This window comes from Lepidochelys kempii, chromosome 6, assembly GCF_965140265.1.
Source record: "Lepidochelys kempii isolate rLepKem1 chromosome 6, rLepKem1.hap2, whole genome shotgun sequence".
Classification (NCBI taxonomy): Eukaryota; Metazoa; Chordata; order Testudines; family Cheloniidae; genus Lepidochelys; species Lepidochelys kempii.
This window is the reverse complement of record NC_133261.1, coordinates 20878731-20903570: the sequence shown is the minus strand read 5'-3', so window position 1 is coordinate 20903570 and position 24840 is coordinate 20878731. Positions and strand designations below refer to the sequence as shown.

The 24840-nt window shown below is 41.1% G+C and overlaps 1 protein-coding gene and 1 long non-coding RNA gene across 6 annotated transcripts in view; one reads left to right on the top strand and one right to left on the bottom strand.

Annotated features, from left to right (window-relative positions):
• The window catches only part of LOC140912534 (uncharacterized), a 45711-nt gene extending 28527 nt beyond the window's left edge, over nt 1-17184 (top strand). The window contains exons 2-5 of one of the 2 annotated variants that reach the window (XR_012159305.1): nt 2289-2512; nt 5144-5244; nt 7672-7744; nt 17146-17184. This is a non-coding gene — a long non-coding RNA (uncharacterized lncRNA). Of the gene's footprint in view, nt 1-2288; nt 2513-5143; nt 5245-7671; nt 7745-13765; nt 16700-17145 lie in introns of those variants that run through there. The other variant, XR_012159306.1, reaches the window with a different exon arrangement.
• The window catches only part of CPT1A (carnitine palmitoyltransferase 1A), an 89775-nt gene that overhangs the window by 26560 nt on the left and 38375 nt on the right, over nt 1-24840 (bottom strand). For 2 of the 4 annotated variants that reach the window (XM_073347046.1, XM_073347044.1), the window contains exons 2-9: nt 19312-19466; nt 16855-16994; nt 14392-14563; nt 9991-10092; nt 8911-9048; nt 7422-7499; nt 5120-5227; nt 2412-2499 (exon numbers count right to left, since the gene is read on the bottom strand). In XM_073347046.1, coding sequence (XP_073203147.1) covers nt 2412-2499; nt 5120-5227; nt 7422-7499; nt 8911-9048; nt 9991-10092; nt 14392-14563; nt 16855-16994; nt 19312-19452 — 967 coding nt within the window. In that variant the 5' untranslated portion in view covers nt 19453-19466. Of the gene's footprint in view, nt 1-1839; nt 1925-2411; nt 2500-5119; nt 5228-7421; nt 7500-8910; nt 9049-9990; nt 10093-14391; nt 14564-16854; nt 16995-19311; nt 19467-23913; nt 24006-24840 lie in introns of all 4 variants that reach the window. The other 2 variants (XM_073347045.1, XM_073347047.1) reach the window with 2 other exon arrangements.

The window sequence follows — 24840 nt, the reverse complement described above, 5'->3', positions numbered from 1 at the left end:
AGACGACAGAAGTTTTTCATATAAAATACTTTAAGTTTGCTGCCTGGAGCAGCAGAAAAATTAGGGTGCAACTGTAGTGGTTTTCAAATGTACAGAATTTACTTTAACTATAATTTGTTGCAGTTACAGTATGGCAATTTTATATAATATTTCTGCAAAGCTCAATGCACAGAAAGTATATGAACCAGTTACACATAGGCCTTGATACTGAAAGTGTAGGAACGCTATTTCTTTTCAGAGTATTCCAAGTAATTATAGTACATACACTGAACTTGCCTACAGGTCAGAGCCTATTCCTCCAAGCCTCTCTATGCCCAGACCACTCTTCAGGCCAGTGAGAGGGATATAAAGGGGAGAGCAGTACCATAGTCTTGCTTTCTTCCTTGCTCATTTTGGAGCAACATGTACCCGAGAAGCAGACAAAAAAGAGCAGTCTCTGTGGTCCCTGGACCTTTTGCAGGTCCTTCCCCTTGGAAGGCTTCTTTTTCCTTTCCCTTCCTTCTATGCCTCAGTCAGGGATATCCTGGCTCCAAGTGAGAACTAATAACTACTGGTGTGAAATGTAATTTCATTGGTTCTGAGAAGATTCAACGGAGTCCTCACTGTTCTGACTGAGGATACTTGATGGCTTAAACACTAACAAATTGCTCCACAGAGGAGAATAGGCCTGTTTTTGTTAAGACTTTTGTTTTAAAACAAAAAGCTATCTGCTTCTGAATCCAGTTTCTTTGGTTTTGTCCAGAACAGAAGTCATTGTTTTATTCTGCAGTGAATCATGACCTTATGTTTATGACACCACAAACCATCACCACAGAAGTTTATATCACACTCACCACTGGGACTTCATTGCAGGATTAAGTAACAGAAGATGGACTGCAGGATATAATTTTAAGAAATGGCAAGAAACGTTATTTTTAAAAATGCCAAAGTGTGTAAAATGTATGTACCCTTGTATGTTCTCTAGGATGCTCTCTTTTGTAACAATTTATAATTGCTGGTGGAAGATCCGATTAACAACCTTAGCAGTTCAACTTTCACCTGAAGACACTTCAAGGGATAAGAACATAGTTCTAGTTTCCAAGCCTACTTAATCTACAGTTTCCCAGATTAACAAGGGTACCAACTGCAAGAGTGTTTTTTGTGATATGGTCACATACCATCAACCCATTTCATATAGCCCAGTGGTTTATACTAGTGATGAAAGGTTTCAGATCCCTTTGCTAGTCCCCAGAACTACCAGTATTTATAAATCTCTTATGAATGCAGATCTGGAATACAATATACACAATTTAAATAAAATAGTGCCTTACTTTCTAGGCACCCCCCTTTCTCTCTTTCTAAAGATTTTAACTATACCTATCTACTATGTCCTATTTCTATCACTCTACCATTAGAGTGACTTAGGTTTGAAGACCGCCCAAACCTTTTACAATTATTTAAACCTCACGATTTCTGTATGGTAGGTGAATACAGTTTTTTCCTACAGGTAAACTAAGCACAGGAAAGTAAAGGGAACTGCCTAGTGTCACACAGTAAGTGGCAAACACAGAACGGAATGCAGGAGTGGACTCCCCCCACCATTCTAACCAGTAGACACTCCCTTTATTATATTGATAAGCCTTCACAACACTATGGAAGTAGTTCATAACTTTGAACAATTGAGCTCTTAATTATTATAAAAAGCAATATAATTATCTTAAAGCATGTTATGGAGAAGTCACAGTTTGGATAAAAAGTGTCATTACTATAGGTGATTTCAACTGTGACATCTCTTACTACACACAAAGAAGGTTAAGAGGCAAGTAGGGGCTAAAAACATTGACAGGACTAAAACTGTACCTGTCTCTACGCCTGGTATACGACTAGTGTTGAACGTACGTTCATACTGAGAAGAGCACATTGGGATGATATTTTGAATCATAAGCTGAAAGGAAAAAAGGAAAGTCAAAAACAAAATAAAAAGATTTCAAATGATTTGAAATCTCACAGAGAATGGAACTTTCATGGAGGTAAAAACGTAGATAAAAAACAAGAGGACCTTAAAGAACAGAATAGAGAAAAAGTAAATATGAAATAACAAGGCAGCAAACAGTTTCCAAGGGCCAGCTTATAAATAAAGGAAAGGAACAGCCAAAAACCATTAATCTGTCAGAATACTACCGTACTAATTGAAGTCAGTCAAAAAGGAGAAATGTCTATGAAACTATTATGCTAATTTGCTAATCGCTGAGAAATGGTCAGAGCACACATTCAGTTTAACATAAGAGCATTTTTTACTCCTTTTTCAGGTTTTGCTCTTTGAAAGTACAGGTCTAGCAGCTTATGGCTATATTAAGAGAACACTCTTCAGAAATATTCCACAGACTGTTTGGATTCCCTGGCATTCCTTGTCCTTGGCTGGCCCCACTTACCTGTTTCCTCTCCTGGGATACGGGAGGTATTAAACATTCGCTCCCACTGAGCTGAGCAGAGTGGAACAGTGGATCCCATCAGAAGAATCTATGCCGCAAACGTACGTTACAATTGTGTTTTTATACATACAATTAGCAAATTGAGAGAAAAAACACACATGCTGGTTAGAGAGAGAGACTGTAGGACAACATGAGGATTTTAACACGTCAAAGACCTTTTTTTTTTTTTTCTTTCTAGTTGTCCCCTGACCTACCCATGTTAGGGTCCATAGTTTTTCCACTAGTCATATGTACACTGCCTAGCTACTATGAGCTTCTCCTTTAAAAGCAGATGATCAAAGCTGTGGATTTAACAAGGCTTTCTCAGTGCCAATCACTGATGCAGAACTTCATATCATCCATTGGAAGTTGCCTCTTCACAGCCTCTGATTCCTCACAGTTAAATGGCATATCAGTGAACGTATTTTATATATGTATATATGCAAGAGAACAGATTCTTATTAGACTGCAGTTTCTTAAAACAATCATGTGACCCTAGGTCTCAAGCTAAAACAGTCATGTGATCTTGATTCCCTCCATTAGCAGCATTTATTCATTAAAATAAATGGCCACGAAACTGAGTAGAAATTAACTACAAACTGAAGGCACAGAAGAAAGGGGAAGCCCGTCATATGAATAACAGAAAAGCCATTGGCATGGTATTACCTGTACATTACTCCATAAAAAAAAATCTAGTTATCCTCCTGAGATTCATTCAATGACTGTTTTTAAAACAAACAGTGATACCACCAAAATGGACAGGGGAGATAACATTTCTAAATATGAATTTCTTCTAAAGCAGGGGAGGCCAACCTGTGGCTCCGGAGCCGCATGCGGCTCTTCAGAGGTTAATATGCGGCTCCTTGCATAGGTGATGACTCCGAGGCTGGAGCTACAGATGCTAACTTTCCAGTGTGCTGTCGGGTGCTCACTGCTCAACCCCCTGCTCTGCCCCAGGTCCTACCACCACTCCACCTCTTCCCTCAAAGCTCCTGCCCCTTCCCCCCGAGCCTACCATGTCCTCGCTCCTCCTCCCTCGCCACCAGAGCCTCCTGCGCACTGCAAAACAGCTGATTGCGGCTGGTGGGAGGCGTGGGGAGCGAGGGGGAGGTGCTGATTGGTGGGGCTGCCAGTGGGCAGGAGGCGCTCGGAGCTGGAGGGGGGTAGTGGATGGGGGGGGCTGCTGACATATTACTGTGGCTCTTTGGCAATGTTCATTGGTAAATTTTGGCTCCTTCTCAGGCTCAGGTTGGCCACACCTGTTCTAAAGTTTTCAAACACCATTTAAATAGTGATTAAGATTTTTCTAGCCTTATTTTTTAATTTTTATAGGATGCAGAGAAATGGATTAAAGCCATAAGGCCCATAATAGGATCTGAACTTCCCCAAAGTTTGGAACTATTCAGATGCTGGGTTTTGGTTTGCATCTGTCTCTAGTACGATTTCCTGGACACATCCTTCAACTGCTCCAGTTGCAACGTAACAGTAGAAGTCACTTCGCTGAGATGCCTGCTTTAAAAAGAAGATTGTCTGGGAATCAATTTTGTCCAGTAGGTTCCTACAGTCCTATGTGATGCATTATTGGTATGCAGTATCCATTTCAATGCCATGCACAGAAAGGCTTTTCTAGCTCTATGCAAGTTTTAAACTACTTTTTGGTTTGAAAATGCCTCTAGTCTCCTAACTTGTTTAGCACATGATGTCTCCTCAAAGAGCAGTGAAATGATCTGATCTTACCCAGGTATTAAAAAACGCTGATTTCCTGGTGCTTTTTATTACACTCCTCAAGGCTTCACTTTTTGACAAGGTTACCGAATTTTTACATTTAGTTTTCAGGATTTTAAAAGTTTGAAGCTTTTCAAAATTTAGCACAATTTTACTTATTTTAGAACTGAAGTACAGTGAGGATAGACTGGAAATGTAGTTAGATGGATTTCTGCCACTGAGATTTATGGTAGTTGCCACATTTCAATTTCCACATCAATATGCCCATTAAATAGGTTCCTCCATTTTGCCAGGTTTATTTGCGTAGGTGTAAGGACTTAAGGTTGGCCCTGTTTGTCCTTCATGTGCGCGTGCATGCATATACACGCTGCTCTCTGTATTCTTAAAATACAGCACGAAGGTAAACATAGAATATAAACTATTCTGGCATGACATTTATGCTGCTCCTGGAAGATGTCATTTTCACTATCATCTGCCTTTTGTCCATTAAAATCCTATTGCACAAACCTTAAAACTTGCCTTCAGAAAAACCATAATTGCATCTTCCTACAGGGTTCTGCATTTGAATATATTATCATACTAATTAACATGTATGTGTATCATTGCCTTCTACTAGACAGAATACTCAAGTGTAATGTGACTATTTTGCCCTCCAGTGGAGTGCAGCCCACAGCAAAATTCATTTCAAACACTACTGTAGCAAAAGGAAGTTTTCCTTTAACTTCCATGGCAGAGGTCTACATCTTTTTAAACAGAAGGTCCAACATGAGTGGAGTTTAACTAGCAACCACAATGGGTTTGCGGCCACACATTAGCTAGAGTTACATACACTGTACCTTAACATAAGGCACTACTTCTCTCCTCTGTTACTTTTCAAAATGGAGGCTGATTTGTTAAAAAGTAAATTTGAAGAAATTAGAAACTACTGAAATGGATTTACATACTGGCTTGATTTCCTGTCTGTCCAGTTTTTTCCTGTAGAGCAGGGTGGCATGGATAACATTACCTGCTCTAGCTGCCTGCAGGGAAGTGGGAACAACATACAGAAAGTCCTGAAGATAGAAGAAAGGTAAGTTAATATAGATACTATAATTGCCAAACTCCATTCAGCAAACGGAGTTCATTAATCATGCATTAGTCAAAACACAATTTTCCCCATAATTAATTCCAGTGTCTTACAGAAAAGGCTTTCATGTAGGGAAACTGGCCAAGTCACTAGCCAGAGTGCACTTAACAACTTCCTACTTTAAATATGCTCAAATTTGTTAGTCTCTAAGGTGCCACAAGTCCTCCTTTTCTACTTTAAAAATGTTTTCTTAAAAAGTCACAAAATAATAGCAGTACCTGCTCCTCAAATGGCATCAGATCGAAGGCTTGTTGACTGAAATCTAGTGTATCAAACAGCTTACTTAGGCTAGGTCTACAGTACAAGCACTACTGCAGCACAGCTGTAGCTACGCCACTGTCAGCACTGTAGTGTGGACACTTGCTGCAGCAACAGGACATGGGGTTTCCATGGCTGTAGTAAATCCACCCCCTTCTAGAGGTGGAAGTTAGGCTGATGGAAGAATTCTTCCATTGACTTAGCAGCGTCTATACTAGGGCTTAGGTCAATTTAACTGCCTCTCTCAGGAGTGTGAATTTTTCACATTCCTGAGCAACATAGCTAGGCCAGCCTCCATTTTAGGTGTAGACCAGGCATCACACTTGCAACAGAAGTGCAATACTAAAAACCTTAATTCATATCAAATCAGGGAGATAGGGAAGCCTGGTGGCAGCTAGTGCTTGTTTTCTGATAACAGAAGTTCATATATTTTTATTTCCAGCATGTACGTATTCAAGAATTTAAAGCAGCATCCAGTATAACAACATGCTTGTGGATTAAGTAGTATATGGAGCTGTGATGAATTGGGGCTATGTCTGTACAACTTACAAATTCCGACTGACGTGAAGCTGTATTATGAAAAACTGCTGTCATCAGTGCCTGTGGCTTGATCTACACCTAAAATCTGACACCATTAAGAGACACAGTTAAGCTGAACTAAGCCTCAGTGTAGACTAGGGGTGGGCAAACTACGGCCCACGGGATTACCACCCCTGTGGCGATGCGGACCCCGCACCACTCCTGGAAGCGGCCAGCGCCACGTCCCTGCAGCCCTGGGGGGAGAGGGTGAATGGGGGGGCAGAGGGCTCCGTGTGCTGCCCTCGCTTGCAGGCACCGCCCCCTGCAGCTCCCACTGGCTGGGAACGGCAGCCAACGGGAGCTGTGGGGGAGTGGTGCCTGCAGGCGAGGGCAGTTTGTGGAGCCCTCTGCCCGCCCTTCCCCAGGGGCCGTGCTGCCAGCCGCTTCTGGGAGCGGTGCTGCACGGGGCCAGGGCATGCAGGGACCTGCCTAAGCCCCACTGCGCGCCGCTGCCACCCCGGAGCCGCTCAAATAAGTGGAGCCGGTCCAGAGCCCTCACCCTGAACCCCTCCTGCAACCCAAACCCCTGCCCTGAGCCCCCTCGTAAACCCCACACCCCTCTTGCACCCCAACCCCTTGCCCTGAACCTCTTCCTGCACACCGCACCCCCTCCCACACTCTGCACTCCCTCCCGTACCCCAACTCCCTGCCCCAGCCCTACATTCATGGCCCTGCATGCAATTTCCCCACCCAGATGTGGCCCTCAGGCCAAAAAGTTTGCCCACCCCTGGTGTAGACACTGCTAGTTGAATGGAAGAATGCTTCAGCTGACCTAGCTACTTCCGCTTAGAGAGGTGGATTTACTACAGTGACAGAAGAACGGCTTCCCTTGCTATCAGAAGTGTCGAAGCTTAAACACACCCCCAGGGATCCAGAGCACAGAGACTTGGATTCCCCCTCACAGAAATCCTAGTGGGTGGGCAACAGGGAACGCTCATTAGTATCAGTCATAGGCATTTATGAGCCAAGAGGCAATGCTTGTCACAGTAAATAATTAGTAGACTCTACAGGAAGTAATAATACTCTTTGAACTTTTAAATCTGAAGTAGAGTCCTATCTAATAAAGCAGGGCTAAAGACAGAGGAACTGAATTTATTATGAACATTTCCATATTAAAAGACATCAGTGCTTTTGTAATATATTATGTGAAGACTATGCCAGCTGGAAGAAAGCACAGATTATATCAGCGCAGTAATGGAGTTCAGAAACGAAGTATTAAACAAAAGATAACAGGAATCCTAAGGAGGAATGTTTCTATAAAAAGGTTTAGAAGATTTACTTACCATTGCATAGTAATTACTATTAACCATAATTGGCCCACGTCCTCTCAGATAGATATATTCTTCCCACCAGTCGCTAACCTACAGAATGAAGAGAACAAAATTTAGCATAAACTCGTTAGCCTGTATCTCTGCTCTCAATAGCTTATGGTCCTCTACTGTAGTGGCTCCATAACACTGGGTAATATTACACACCAGGCAGAAGGAAATGCTTTGTTTATTTTTTTTTTTTAATTAATTCTGAATGCTGAAGTGTCACTGTTTGGGGGAAAGAGAGCCACAAGGACCCATGAAACTAAGGTCAGAAATTCAGCCTTAACTCTCAGGTAAGCAATTTTTGAAGCAATCTCCTCTTCAGACAGTATTTCTAAAGTGTCCTTATAATATGCATCATAATAAAGCTTCTGAAATATTATTCATCCTATGGTAGGGTTGCTCTAGGGACTGTGTAAGCTTGTTCAAGCTACCATGTATAGCTAAGATTTAGATAACAGGCCAGTAAGGTGTGTGCCCACTTTCTCCCCGCACCCCACCTGCACACCCCCCCCACACCCACCCATCCTGGTGGCTACAGCTTTGTTTTCCTCTCTAACACGTACACATAATTGGACAGATTCACATTTGCATTAAGTTCATACCCAGTGCAGCTGAGGACAGCGGGAGGAAAAGGTGGCTCTAAACCACACTGCCTTTCCACTCCCTGGATCCCAGACCGACCAGGTGGAGAAGTTGCAAGTTAATTTAATAAGCAAATATAGCAGTGAGTAGGTTTTGAGTCCTGTTCAATGACAGACAGGAAGCCTGGTCTAGAGTAATAAGACAGGAATTCTTAAGTTCTACTTGTCGCTCTGCCACTTGGTTAAATAACTTACTCACTGTGCCACACTGAGCAAGTTATTTAACCATTGTCTCAATTTCTCCACTTAGAAAATGGGGATATCAATACAGTAGAACCTCAGAGTTACGAACACCTCGGGAACGGAGGTTGTTCGTTAACTGAAATGTTTTTAACTCTGAACAAAATGTTATGGTTCTTTCAAAGTTTACAACTGAACATTGACTTAATACAGCTTTGAAACTTTACTATGCAGAAGACAAATGCTGCTTTCCCTTTATTTTTTTAGTACTTTACATTTAACACAGTACTGTATTGCATTTGCACTTTTTTTTTGGGGGGGGGGGGTCTCTGCTGCTGCCTGATTGCGTACTTCCAGTTCCAAATGAGGTGTGTGGTGGACTGCTCAGTTCGTAACTCTGGTGTTCATCTGTACATATACTCACCTACTACACAGAAGCACTGTAAGAATTAATGGATATGAAAGACATTAAAGATGTAAGTGCAAGGCATTTTTAGTAATTTTGGTTTTGGACTTCCTTTAAAATTACAGAAGATTGAAAATTGAAAAAGCATGTATTAAAATCAGGAAAAAATGCACGAGGGGACAGAGTTAAACTATGTGATTTCATAAGAGCCGTTGCGTCATCTGCTTACATAGTTTGTGGCCCACCAGGATTTCAGTTTCAAATACCACTGTAGTTTTGGTCCAAGATTAAATGCAAAATTTTTGGCAAGACCCTCCATTCTTTTGAACTGTTCATCATTCATAAGTGGCTGAACTGAATCCAGATACTAGAATAAACACAAAAAAAATTCATGTCAGTGCCACAGCTTTCACCAGAGCTTATTGTCATTTATTCACAAAGAACTTAATAAACAAAGGGAAGTATTCTAAAGTCGGTTTACAGGGTTTCAGCTGTAACAGGTGTTAGTAAAAAATAATTGAGAACATACATCTTGAAAGATATGAGCTCATTTCCCCCCCCTTCAAATATGGTACTCTCTTCCCACCCCTACCCCGTCTACTAACTACTTGCTACCAAATCATAAATGAAAGCACATCTATTAGCACAGAATTTTTGGAAAGGTGATTTTCCTTTTAGTAGGTGAGATATTTTATATTATGAATTAAGTATTTCCTTAATTTTGAGCCATTTTAGATATATTTTTTAGTTACAGGGGATAGACTTAACTGCTATAACTATTTTTGTTGCCTGTTAATTTTCATATATAGTTAGTTTGCCTAAGGCCAGCAGAGACTCTTTACCTGCAAGAATCAAAATAAACCTAAAACTAGTTGGAGTCTTGCCTAAAGGAATTCCTAATACAAAGCCTATTATAACAGGAGCACTATACTTAAGTAACATCAAGAATACATAACATGGATAATGAAAGCAAGGGATATCAAGGGCTCTATCCCAGTAAATCACACTCCATTGTGTGCTGCTGTACCAACTGACAAGGCATGTAATATCATGCATTTATCCACTGAGAGCCTGGGCCCAAAGATAAAGATTAAAGGAAAAAGGGTCAGTCTTTAACTCTGAATTACCCTTGGTCTGTCATAGTCTTTATTTTAATTGATACATTAACTGTTAATCTGATACTAAAACTGGAGGGATTGGAATGTTAATAGCATTAACCACTTCAGTACATTTATCATATAAAAGACACTGAAAACCATTACGACAATCAAATTGTGAAAAAGTTAATTCAGCTCCTCCAACAACACACCCTGTTGACAGTGTTTTCTACAGCTGGGACCGGCAGTCGTGGCAGAGATGTCTGAAAGCTGTACAACATTGGTTTACAACCAGAGAAAAGCTTTACCAGCCTCTGAAATAAAAAAAACCAAACAAACAATCTATTACATTCAAAATGACTGCAAAGTATGTGTGAGATGAAAATTAATAATACCCTGGCTTTTCATCAGTAGATCTTAAAACACTTTATAAAGAGGTAAACATTATCCCCATAGTGCACTTTGGAACTCAGGAGACCTGGGTCCCCAGCCTAGCCACCAGCCTGATGAGTGACCTTGAGAAAGTCACTTGACCTTTGTGCCTCAGTTTTCCAATCTAGTGTTCTAGCCACTAGGACACACTGCCTCTGTTGAATGGTAAAGGCCTGGTAAATGCCTCTGTTCCCAACCTAAAGGCCTTTGACAGGGAAAATGTCTATGATGTAGACCATAAAAGTTCTCTGTAAAGTGTTTTTCTGAATATGTTTACATCTTTGAAGACTAGAGGATTGGCAAGACTGAAAATCGAACTTGTATCTACATGGTGTCTCAGAACCTATTCCATCACTGGGTTAAGGCCCATGGTAGAATAAGAACACTAGTTAGCTACAACCATGTTTTAAAAAATTAAATATTGTAACTATCTTTGAGAACCATTTTCCTACACAGTTTTAGCCTGATATAAAAATCTAACTTAGACAGTGTTTTTCCCCCAAAAAAATACATTCCTAAACAGAAACCACTGGCCCAGCAAATCCATAGCACAGTTTCTAAACATGCAATGAAAATAAGTATGAGGATGCCAGTGTTAATAGCCAAGTCTTAGTGTACGTAGGGCTTTCAAGTGCCTTAAGAAAGTCACCAATTACAGTAAGAAGGCAACACACTTTGCATCTCATTATTAAGACTGAGCATTTCTTTCCCACTTTCTTCTTCGGAACCCTTCCACCTATTGCAAGTCCTGAGCACTGATCACATACACGGGATCTACACTACTATAAATCAAAAGGACAGAACATGCCACCTCTTATATTCACACATGGAGGAGTCCCACTTGATATGGATCACGCCACTTCCAACATAAAAGGGAAACTCAGTCTTAGTTCTGTTCTCCCTGCACCCATACCCAAGAACCCAGTGGAGCCTTCTCTGTGCGGTTCACCATCCTCGATGGTGGGGGCAACTACTCGGTGGGCACAGAAGGGCAATTCAATTAATTCCCTCTCTGACCCTACAGAACTTACAGAGAAAACTCAGTTTTTTCTGTGATCAGAGATACTACCCTTTGGCCCGGTCTACACTAGGGGGTGGGATTGATCTAAGATACGCAACTTCAGCTACGAGAATAGCGTAGCTGAAGTCGACGTATCTTAAATCGACTTAGAATCACTTACTTCGCATCCTCGCGGCATGAGATCAATGGCCGCCGCTCCCCCGTCGACTCCGCTGCCGCCTCTCGCCCTGGTGGAGTTCCGGAGTCAACGGCAGAGCGATCGGGGATTGATTTATCGCGTCTACACTAGACGCGATAAATCGATCCCCGATAGATCAATCACTACCTGCCAATTCGGCCTTTCAGTGTCACCCCACCCTGTACCCTTGAGGGCCTCCACAGGTGGCATGACTGCTAGAAAAGATCCAAGGTGGTCATCTGGAGCACAGGATCTCTACATGGTTCGCCATGTCCTCTCAGGGATCTGTAAGATTTGTGAGGAAGCCCCACCGTTTTCACAGGGGGAATGGCGATGGTCATGGAGATTTTCACCAGGAGGTTGCTTTCTGCTCCTTTCACCGGGGGGGGGGGGGGGGCGCGACGACACAATTTGGCTTCAGAATATTTGAACCATACCAGGTGCAAATTCTCCCATGACAAGGAGGATACTTGCTCACCTGATGGCAATAACAATATTCACTTCTATGTAGCTCTTTTTTTCCTTACAGTAAGCTTGTTAACAGTTAAGACATTCTAGGGCAATTTGGATACTTCTCAAATGATTTGTCAAAAAGAATGTAAGTGATTTATTCTACACAGTTAACTTCTCTTATTTCACATCCAGATATAGCAATGATCTCTTTCTAATGGGTTTTGCCTTCACAACAGACACAACATTTCTCCTTTCTGTCTATGGAATAAATATTAAACTACAACTACAAGTTTACTTCCTAGTACTGCTACACGAATTAAAAATAATAAATTTCCTTAAAAAAAAAAAACCTCTAAGCAAACGTGTTACAAGTTTCCAGTCCCTTGCAAAGCAGTTTGGACTATGGGTGAACAGACAGTCCAGTTTTCCAATCAGGTGACTATTTCTGAACAAAGATCAGTAAATTCCTACTAACCACATCTCTGAATGCTCTTAATCAAGGGAACAGCTAAGAAATAAAATGGGAAACAGGTCCAAAAAAAAAAAATCATGGAATACCAAAGAGAGATAATAAAGACGTAAAAAGCTATGAAGGTCAGAAATGTTTATGAGGGAAGTAATACCATCACTACCACTGGAAATTAGTAAACCAGCTATGTTAGATATCAGAAAAAACTTCTGAGGGACTTTGTAGTTCCAAAAGAGAATACCAACTAACTAGTTCTGATTTGTCAGTCTTGAGAGGCAACACTGGGTTCACTCCTTTATAGAGAGAGAGAGAGAGAGACTTTTAAAACCATGAAGAGAAACAGCTTTCCAACAGTACCCAGAAATATAATGCAAGCAGCAAGACGTGATAATTAGCATTACAGTTCACACTGCTCAAGCTTAGCATTATAAGGGAAGATTAACAGCTTAAAATATCCATTTAGTAGGACATGCTGAAAACTCCGCCAGTGACAATGACAAGCAATTCTGACAGAGTGCACTGTGCCTTACCATTCAGCACCTGCACTGTACAAATTCATATCAGCAGGCTCTCAATACCATATCTGGGGGAACTATAAAAAAATTCATTTAAAACAGATACATATTCACCTTAGAACTATTTTAACATATCATTCTACAGGCCTACTGAACATCCTCCATAACACAGCCACTACATGTTAATCCCACACTGTAGTAAACTTGGAGGATGCGGTGAATAAGGGGTATCATCACGTGTATTTTAATCGGACTCTCACACTTTTTTTTTTTAATACAACCAAGCGCAAAACAAGGACATAACTGAGTGTGATTAACAGCAAATCCCCTCCCCAAAAAGCATTCACCTGCATGCAACCAGATCTCTCTAAACACATCATTTGAGGCATATGATAGCTTCTTAAATAGATTCTTTTCCACAGAGTCATGATCAGTACTGGGAGACAGAACTCAGATCTTATCGTGGGTTTGACACTGGGCTTCTTTTGCTATCTTGGGTGAATCATTAGGTGTCTCTGCCTCAGTTCCCCCCATATCTGTAAAATGGGTAAAAAAACACCTAACCTCACAAAGCATTTTGTGCTTTTGTGTTTTCAACATGCTTTGAACATAAAAGTGCTATATACTTTGAAAAGATGATGTTTTATTTCAATGCAAAATAAAGTTCAAAACAAACACATATTTACTGTAGACCAAAATAGCTATAGAAAACTGTACGTTTACCATAAAATGGCTAACGGCCCATACATTCAACTATCTGGAAATCAATTTGAGAGAAAAGTAAATGAAATGAAACCAAACATCAATAAAAAGGTGGATCATAGGGGAACAGTAAAAGGGAGCTTTATTGTTTTAGACTGCTTAACAGGTTTTATCTTCTGTGTTGCTGTTCCTTAGCAACTCTTTCTCTATTCATCAGGCACATCCCTGGTCTTTCAAAAGTTGCAGTTGTTTTGGGTCAAGAGCATCCAAGTTCTACCCAGCTGAAAGACCATGTTGCCAGGACCCAGAGAGCTGTAACTATTTTACTTTAAATGGAGTAGATTACAGTGCTTCTCAACTATAACAGATGTCACACTGCAGGGACTACAATCCCCAAAATTCGGTGCTCCATCCTGCACTAAGCAATTAGCTCAGATCATTCTGTAGAAGATGCAGCATTGCATGCTGGGACCTGTAATCTCTGAGTTGTACTTCCCTACTAAAGAAGAGGTGGCTGTAGGCAATATATTTGATCCCCCGCTTTGGGTGAATAGGCAAATTATACAAGTGCTCTTCCTTCTCCAAGGACTACCTGAACAGTTTCACCAACAACCCGGGTGCCAAGTGGATGACAGCAACCAAAGACACTGGGAGAGAAAACAGCACTGTACAAGGACATTCCAATGCATACCAAACATTATGAATGAATGAGACAAAGAAAACTGAAAAATAACTAAAGAGTTGGCTTTTAAGAGCTTAATGACACACAAAACAAAATCAAATGATATTTAAGATATCCTATCAGTGCCACAATTAAAACAGAAACAGACAAAATTTCCTTACCATCCAAATCCTGGTTGCTGTGGAAAATTTGCCATGTTCAGCAAAAATCCATCCATGATAAGAAAGCAGCATCTTCAGTGAGTATCGCATTGTCATAATAAGGGCTACCCACAGCCCAGTGCCAAAAAGCATCCCACTCACAATGTTCTGCGTTTGGTTGGACATATAACCACTATTTAAAATAAAAGTCAGTGTATGTCAATTAATGTCAGAAGAGGTAAAACAAACAACAAAAGTGATAACATGAGCCCTGCTTGTTCCCAGTGACTAGCTACATCAAGCTCTATATAGAGGTCCTATAGCTAACCTTTCACCAACAAATTTCTGGGAGAATTAGAGGGTTCTTTGATCCATTAAAGTCATTCTCCATTGTGTGGCGGTGAATTCCTCTGGCACAGGCAAACTGTATTGGGATAGTTCTGCCACCTCCTTTGCCAACAACCCCACATAAGAGCAGTTGTGTGCACACATGTAAGGGGTATTCTGGAGGCAGGGGATGATTAGGATGGGGAGGAATAAGGTGTGTGCGCAGAAGCTCCAATATGCCTAATTCCTCACTGGTGTAAGTCCTAGGCTTCATCATAGGGTTGACCTTGAGCAACAGAAATTGGGGTAAAAGATGTTAACCTGCATTTACACAAAGGAAACTACTGTGGTTAAATCTTTTACTAATCTAGGCAAACTCAAAGAGGAGAGTGGCTGAATGGCAAAGGGAAGTTTCTCACTCCATACAAGTGATGCTTCCTGCTCAGAGGTGAGACACACTGGAGGGTGCTGTGATGCAACTTGTACTTCTGCTGTCAATGCAGTACCTAGAGTGTGGATAAACTGACTTCACCTTTTGAGGCCATTGCCAAGCTAGTCTCTTTCCACATGCTAAGTCCACTTTTTTCAATTGAGAGAGATAAAAAGTATGGATCAAAATTTTCTCTGGGGCATCAATTCTCCAAACAAAATAATAAATCCTTAAAAATGACTATTAAAAAGGGAGCTTAAATATTAAAGTATTAATAGCATCTTTTCCCACACACTTCCTCTCATCCTGCTGTAGGAATAGAGAAGAGAAGAGGATAAATTCTATTCTCATTCACCCTGGATTTACACTTGTAAATCACTAGAAAAGGTCCAACATGATTTAACATAATTCACCCAGATTCCTCAGTGATTGCATACACAAAATATGCAGAAAAGTGTGTTAAAATGGTAGTAACTGACAGAAAGGTAGCACTAACTGATTTGACCGATTAGCCTTATAACTCTATAAGAGAACAAATTCCTTCCTTCAGTCACAAGAACAAAAGAGTTTGTGGTTTCATCCTTGCTCATTTGTGCACATCAGAAAACTACCACATACTCTGCCACTACTAAGAAAGGCCCAGAGCCAGAAGAGAAGTATGTTGCAAGTCAGGATTGTGTGGGTCCCATCCTGCACAAGACTAACTTAGCAGAAGACGCTGTAGAAAGCTTGCCTCATGTCTACCAGTGCTTTGCTTGGCTGTGGTCTGTACTATTCCTCCTCGGACAAGGAACGTTGGGGGTGAAAAATACCACAGAAAAGACTTTAGTGTTTATATCTTGTGTGTGTTGAATATATGTCGAATTCATAAAACAATATGCCCATCCAAGCTTGGCACGATGAGAATTCTTTTCTTTAAATATATAGTGTCAAAAGTGCAGTTTATCATACACATACTCCCAACCACATTTGAAACACTTGGTGGTCTTCTGAAAATACTAACTGAAGTTATATCTCCAATCCAGCTAGTGACATACACGCAATAGCTTTCTAAAGCAATAAAGGATAAGAGGCCTAAACTCATGCTCAAAAGCTTCTGCATGACGTTGGAGGACTGAGCTTACAGTATTTACTGATGCTTCCAAACAGCTCTGGCTATGAGTAGCCTAATACTTACATAGCTGAACAAGCCAAAGAAGGTTTACATCAATTTCTACAGTATAAACAGAATCATGGCAACATTTTGTAGTCAACTGTACTTCATACCTAAACAGAGACATGGATATAGTGTCCTGATACACAGGTCAGTCTGCAGGTGAAACATCCCACTGAGAAATCTTCACTTATTTTTTTATTTTCTTAAAATTGTGAATGAACCTAGCACTCAGAGGTACGTTGCCTAAGCCAGGCACACTGTAGGGCAGGGTTGTACAAGATTCCTCTTTGCAGGTTCTGTTAACGTACTTCAGTCCTGTCCACAACACCTGTGCTGTCTGTTCTCGTCGGATGAAATGCTGTCAGTTGTACTCCTCAGATAATACTCATGCTAATAAAATGAGTGGTAATATCAAATGGTGACTTGCACATTATGATAATTTAGTTCTTCAATTTAAAACTCGGTATGTGAAAGTCTATTAGATTAGACATCTGTCTGACAAGAGAAATGCTGGTTTGCATAAAAAAACCTGATTCACTCACTCAGAGGAAACAGGTACTAGTTTACTTACGTTGTATCCAGGGTCCGGTTGATTTTAGCTATTATTCCTAAAGAAGGATCAATTCTGGCATACATTGTTGACATCACCCCCACTACTACAATAAACCAACTGGATGGGCTAGCAGGATACACGCCTGTGATAATTCCATTCTGGAAAAACAGAATCCCTTACTTAGCCTTCCCATATGAAAGTCATTTATTTCACAATACAAAAAAAAAATTCTTAATTATACAAACAGCTTTTAAGAGGACGCTAACATTAGTATCCAATATTTTTCTTTCAAATACACATCTAACTCAGAACAAGAAGATGGACACAGATGAGATGACTAGATTGGGAGGAAGAAGAAATTGCGATTCAGAAGCTGTTATATCAAGATGATGCATGAAATGAGCTTAGAGACTCTCAGTTATATATCAAATATACATACATTTGCCCTCCCAAACGGCAAGCCTTGTGCAAGCGTGAAGCAGTGCCAGCAGGGGCCGCGCTTTGCATTGGGGAAGACTGCTAAAGAGAGGCTGAAATGAATGGACCTCTTTAGCAGAAGTAACTCTTTAATGGAATATCCACTACATCTGAAACTGGCCTCTCAAAAACAAATGCTCAGTGAGGCAGCAACCGTTTATCAATTTGGATTCTAAAAACACAGCTAAGTTTTCTATATAATTAAAAAACCGTTCTCTTCACACAGTTGTATAAGAATCCCAAGTATACTTTTATATTTATAATAAAACTATTTTAAAAAGTAATTTCAATATTTCACATACAGTTATGTCAGACTACAATCTGTCAACACTAATAGTAATAATGCATAAATAAGCATAATGTAAAAACAGACATTCGGAAAAAAGCTCACTGAATTCACAGCAATCTAGACCCCAATATTTAGAATTTAATGTAAAACCCAGATTTGACTTAAGTGTTCCATGCATCGGAGAGCCACTATCTATTTCTTAGTTTAATTTACTAGAACACATTTATGTAACATCAGAATCTTCAAAAGTCACCATGTTTTCATGAATATTTGTTTTGATGACTTGGAAACTTACTTTTAACAGAAAGTATGCACAATCAGGGTTTTACTGTAAATTCTTATGTATGTGAATAATTTAGACAGGGGAATAATTCAGTGAGACTTCTCTGTAAGTAATGAGAAGCATACATGTTTGGAAGACTGGGGCCTAGAAGAGCCAAAATTTTGTTTAACCAAGAGTGACAAATTTTTCTCAATCTGAAATGATTACCTACTCTAATTTAAACACTATGTTAGTTCACTCCTGGTCTTCTCATTAACAATATGATCACCAAATGTGACAACCCATGTTATGCTACTTCTGGGTTTTGGACTATTGTTAACTGAAGAGCGAAAGAAGAACCCTACCATCAGATTTATTTAATTTTACTCCTGGGGGAATTCTGCACCACTGTGCAATGCAGAATTTGCACAGAATTAATGTTCTGTGCAGAATTTCATTTCCCAACGCAGAATGGTGCTGCAGAGCTGCTGGCCACCATTAGGGACTGCTGGAGCCAGCAGAGCCCAGCTCTCCAGCTCACAAATACAGGACACTGCCAGGGGGAAGGAGGAAGGAAAGGCGGTGCTGGAGGGTTCCCAGCAGCTGCGGTTCCCAGCACATCCTGAAGGAAGGAGGCATCGTCCAGGAAACTCTGTACAAGCCTGGGACTCAACATCAGGCTGTTTCTCTCTCTGGATCCCTGGACGGGAAAGGGGGCTGGGTGTCTGGGCTGCAGGGGGGGCAATCATGGAGCTCTGCTCTGGAGTGTACAGGTGTCTGGGCTGGGGTATGCCATGCAGCTGGGCTCTGGGAAGTAGAGGGTGTGGGTGTCTGAGACCAGAGGGGCAGAGTTAACCCCCAAGATGTGCCCAGTTGGCACACGTGACACACCCAGACTGAGGTGGCCAACTAAAGCATAACAGAGAAACAGGAACTGGGTTGTCGTAGGGTTTCATTAACTCTACCCCTGAGGGAATCTCTTTTGTCGTCTGTATTGGTACAGACATACTTGCTGACAGGTATTTGAAATAAATTACCAAAATAATTGAAACTCGTGTGATTATGTAGTGTTATATAGACAAATAAAATACAGAGAATTTTAAATTTTTGGCACGGAATTCCCTTAGGAGTAAAATTTAGAACAGCACCTGGGCCTCATACATAAAAGGGCAATAAAAATGCCTCAATGTTAGCCCTCATATAGCTATTTTACTGTTTCCACAAAATATCACTCACTGCTAAATTCTTCAGCATAACTCAATGTTTGCACTTACAACTGAGAACAAAATCAGCCTGTTAGAATAAAAAGACTGATTAAATCAGGATGAATGATTATCATTTTCCATAGCTACATCAATATTTAATTCTACTCACGCAAAATCCAAGCAAGTTTTAAAAATACCAAATAGATTTTGATTATGCATTCAAATCTACAGGAACTCATTACCTTGAATCTGATGAACTTCTTTTTCCAGGAATGGAGACCAGAAAGATAGATCTGTCTGAGAGCCTCATGGCTCATTCGCAGGTCGATCCCATCTGGAGTTACTGTAAATTGAAATGCTACTGCTTGATGGGCTTCTGCCATTTTCAGAAAGTGTTCTGCCAAAAGAAAAAAGTTAAAACAAATCTGATTTTACTACCGCAGAGGAACTATTGGTCCAGAAGCTACTCCATTTCCAGTGAAACATCCCTGGCTTGCTCAATTTCACAATGTTTTTGGGAGATATCATGAAGTGGGCTGCAATTATGTGCAGTACGACCCAATTCCATATGGCCTATTTCAGACAGATGGCCTGTGCAATAGAGGAAATCTCAGTAGATGATCTAATGTTCCCTTTCTGGCCTTAATTTATGAGCCTATAAATAGGAGTCTTATCTTCTCCCAATTATATTAGGTTTTTCCACTGGTAAAATGAACCAAATGGTGTGTATATCTGCAGAATGGAGGTAGCGTATGTTTGCACTGCAATTAAAAACAGGTGGCTGGCCCGTGCCAGCTGACTCAGGTCAAAGGACTTGTGCTAAGGGGCTGTTTAATTGAGGTGTACATGTTTGGTGCCAGGTGCTAGGACCCTGAGAGATGGGAGAGTCCCAGAGCTTGGGCTGCAGCCCAAGCCTGAACATCTACACTGCAGTTAAACAGTCCATTAGCCTGATTCCCACGACCCCAAGTCAGCTGGCTCGTGCCAACTGCAGGTGTCTAATTGTATATATACCCTTAGAATACAGGTGGAACAGCATAATGGGTTAATCAAATTATATTCAGAAAATAGTATAGAGCAAGCAGTAAGAAACTTTTCTCTGTTTAACTATATACAGAGATACAGTGTTAGCTCTTTCAGGTGCTTAGAACAGAAAGGTACTTAGAACATTCACCTCAACTGGCAGAACCCTCCACACAGATCTGACTTTATAGAGAAAACAAATTTGCAGCCAAATCATAAACTAAAGACCCTCTCCCCCATTTTTTTTCCTATATCCTACAAAACTCATTATTGAGAACTCCAGAAACTAGAATATTTTAACATTCAGTGTCATATTTTCAGCAGGAGTTAGTCATGTGAATTCATCAGCACATTAATGAGTGCAATGCGGTTAAAGCTATCTGAGCAACCCTTATTTCTTATTCTAAAGAAGACTCCTTGAGCATTACAAGATAGAAGGTAGAAATCGTTAGACTAAAAAGAGTAGAAAGTATGGGCTGATTTATGGTTGAACAGGTTGAGGACCACTAGGCTAGTGCATGAGAATCTCAAAGTGAAATCAACTATGCTTTTTCCATTATCTAAGCTAAGAGATTTACAACCAGTAAATCAAACAGCATCAACAGTGAAAGATATATTCATTTTAAAAGATTTTAGTTTTAATATAAAGGGATTAGGTAATAAACATTTTTAATCTGAATGTCTCAAATACACAGACACATTAGCTCCCATGGAAAAAATAACCTAGCCTCTCCAAAGGCTCAGATTTAAGAAAAAAAGTGATGCAATGAGAATCACTTCATCAGTATGAGCCCTGAAAACAAGGAGTGTCTGTTGCTTAGATTACTACACCCCTAGAGACCTGGAAAATCTCATGGCAATAGTTTTCCTTCACCAACAGCATTTTCCCCAGGAATTGAAAAAGGGGAGGGGGGGGCGCATTTGAATATGCAGGGCGGGGGGGAGAGGGTGATAGCTGACATGGGGTGCGACCATAGGGCGAAAGTGGGCTGTATGGCACGATAATAAAAACTGAAAAATATTTCACGACCATTTTTATTAGATTTAACTCATGTTTCAAAATCATCACACAAATTAAAGTTAGCTACTCAAGCCTACTATGAAGCACTACATCTACATCTTTCTTGGTTTCTTGTTGTAATTTGAACTTCTCAAATGTAGTGCGTTCATCTTTGGTGGCTTCTCATGTGTCTGGTATTTCGGTCCTTCATGATATGCTCATGATTAGGCAGAAGGTGCCTCTTTTCAGAGCACAAAATTCTACTCAATGAGGAAAAAGAATGCTCAACTATAGCTGTTGTGACTGGGAGTAGCAAGAGATGAATTCCTACTTCTTTCATCACAGGAAACGTAGCAAAAAGATTGGGTCGAACCACTAGTGATGATAAAGAAGAAGTTGAAATCAAATCTTCATTCGTTTGTTGTATGATATTCCACTCTGTGTTCAAATTCTCTGTTCTGTCCTGATCACATAGCAGCCCCATTGGTGGTACTGCCTCACTCCACTCAACTGTTGGTGTTTTATAAGACAGGCATCTGTAAAAGCTAGACAGAGATTTAGTAGAATCCAGAAGTTGCTGTTGTAGATTTGTAAGAATCAAGTCTGTGTACTTCTTCAGCTGTCTTAACAAACACTTCTTGTCCTCTTTACTGAAGTAGGCAATATAAATGCCTTAGTCAGTCAACTTCTGAACTGCAGTCTTTGCTTCTTACAGTATGTTTTCAATGACTCTCTCTCCGATTTATATAAGTGTAGCTTCTATTGCTGGACAAAGATCTACTACTGTTGCACCAGATGCCTGGATGGCCTTATTTAATAACTCAAGTGCTTTCAACAGTAGACTTATGAGAGAGAATAGCAATAGCCTTCTCTGAACTTAGTAACAAAAGTAGTTAACCAGCCTCACTACTTCGATCCATCCCATCTTGGTAGATGCTTTCCAAAGTCAATAATAATGGTTGCAGTAATTTTAAGACAACAGCCAAAGATTGCTCATTAGAAAGCCAGCAGGTTCTCTCAGGTTGGACTCATTCGAACTTCAGTCCTAGTGTATCTTCTATTTTTTCCAAGACGTTCAGTCCTTTTGGACTCTTGCTGGAAAAAAAAAACCATAACACACATTAAATGTATGGCTTTTTTTAATGACTTTTGAAGATTCTGCATCTTGACTAGTGTCAGTTGGAATAGATGGCCTCTGCTGTGTGTACAGGAGAGATTAGGATTACACTTTTCTCTGAGCAAAGCTTGTACTCCACTATGTCTTCCAGAGAAGTTTGCAGCTCCATCAAATGCACAAGCAGCCATCCGTTTGGGGTTCAGTTTACAAGCATTTAACTCTTCTAAGATGTGGGTTGTCACAGATACAGCCGATGTGCCTTCTATAACCTGAACATCTAGAAATGCATCGACTGGCCTACCACTGACATCAAGATAACGTACGCAATGACTTAATACTTGACGCCCATCATCAGCCGTGTATGAACATTTTCTGAATGTGGTGAGAGAGGTCTTCACTTTTTCAACGGCTGAGTCTTTCACTGTTGCACCACACGCTTCTAATCAGCCAGTTAAGTTTCTTGAAGAAAGACAGCGAGCATTTGCTGGTCTTAGTCAGAATCAATGTCCAACTTCAGAATTAACAAGTGACGATGCACTTAACATTGGTCCCCAGTTTGTAGTGTGTGGTATCTCTTGCTTAAATAGGAAGTAGGATGAGCCAGCCATGTTTGTTTGCATAAACTGTGTTGTCTCTCCGGCATTCTTAACAGCCTCATTAAGTACTTCTAAATCGGCTTTGACAGTGACTGGTTTATAAGGTTTTCTGCATGTCTATGAAGTCCAGAGGCTTGGTATTTTGCAGTCTTTTCACATAGGTTGTCAGCATTGGTTTGCTGATCAGTCTGGCAAACCAAGCTCCTCCACTTTTACTATATAAATCCATGGTATGCCAACATCTTGAATACTGTGTCCAGTTCTGGTCGCCCCATTTCAAAATAGAGGTATTGGAGTTGGAAAAGTCACAGATAAAGGCAACTAAAATGACTAGGGATATGGAACAGCTTCCACATGAGGAGAGATTAATAAGATTGGGACTTTTCAGCTTGGAAAAGAGACAACCAAGAGGGGATATGATAGAGGTCAATAAAATCTTGACTGATGAGAAAGTGAGTAAGGAAATATTATTTGCTACTTCACATAACTTAAGAACTAGGGGTCACCCAATGAAATTAATAGGCAGCAGGTTTAAAACAAACAAAAGAAAGTATTTCTTCATACAGCACACAGTCAACCCATGGAACTTTTTGCCAGGGGATGTTGTGAAGGCCAAAACTATAACAGGGTTCAAAAAAAGAACTAGATACGTTCATGGAGGATAGGTCCATCAAAGGCTATTAGCAGGATGGGTAGGGATGCAACACCATGCTCTGAGTGTCCCTAGCCTCTGTTCTCCAGAAGCTGAGAGTGGAACACAGGGGATGGATCACTTGATAATTGCTCTATTCTTTTCATTTCCTTTGAAGCACTTAGCATTGGCCAATGTCAAAAGACAGGATACTGGGCCAATGGTCTGACCCAGTATGGTCGTTCTTATGTAAAAAGTAATTATAATATAATAATGTTTTGTACAGAAACTTCCCAAGATAATGGCCTCTCGAGATAGCGACAATGTGAGATAATAACCTTGACAAATAATGCATTTTAAAAATCTTGGCCGACTAGAAAATGTATATTTATATAAATTTCCCTAGTCACAAATCTAGCATTCTGGAGCAAAAGTCACTAAAACATAGTCCAACAAACAAATGTTCCTTTAACGTACCCCTCCCTACTCCCTCCGCTGCACCTCACTCATAGTTGTTGTCCTTGCAGATCCAGAGTTCAGAGATGCTTTTGCATCAGTTCATCTAGCACCTACAGGCGGGCGAGAGAGAGAAGGCACCTTGTTCATTCCTCCAGCTGCTTGCCACTCACTCCAGCTGTTGTTGTCCAGCGTGCCACTGTTCATACCACCGCTCCTGTGCCGTCATCTCCTGCTGCCACCGTGACCTCTATGAGTCGGTCTCTTGAGGTTCCACCCAGCTTTCAGTGATTTCAGCTCTCAGTGGGGGAACCTCACAGCTAGTGCAGACTGGGCAAGGTCTTCCACAGAAATGCTATCCTACAGCAGGTCTAAGCACTTAGACCAGGGATGGGCAAACTTTTTGGCCTGAGGGTCACATCTGGGTATGGAAATTGCATGGTGGCCCATGATAATTGCTCACAAAATTAGGGGTTGGGGTGCGGGAGGGTGCTCTGGGCTGGGACAGACAGGTTCAGAGGGCGGGAGAGGGAACAGGGCTGGGGCAGGGGGTCGGGGCATGGGAGGGGGTGCAAGCTCCAGGTGGTGCAAGCTCCAGGTGGTGCTTACCTCAAACAGCTTCCAGAAGCAGCAGCATGTCCGTCCGTCCCCCCCCAGCTCCTGCGGGGAGGCATGGCCAGGCCCCTCTGCATGCTGCCCTGTCTGCAGGCGCCACCCCCTGCAGCTCCCATTGGTTGCGGTTCCCAGCCAATGGGAGCTGCGGGAGCAGAGCCCCCAAGCTGCCCCTACGCATGGGAGCCAGAGGAGGGACATGCCGCTGCTTCCGGGAGCCATGCAGAGTGGGGCAAGCCCCTGACCCTGCTCATCATTAGCGGTTGGGGAGAGCTCATTCAGACCTTGCTTACAAATCATAAGTTGAAATTATTAGGTTGGGCAATATCACCGAAA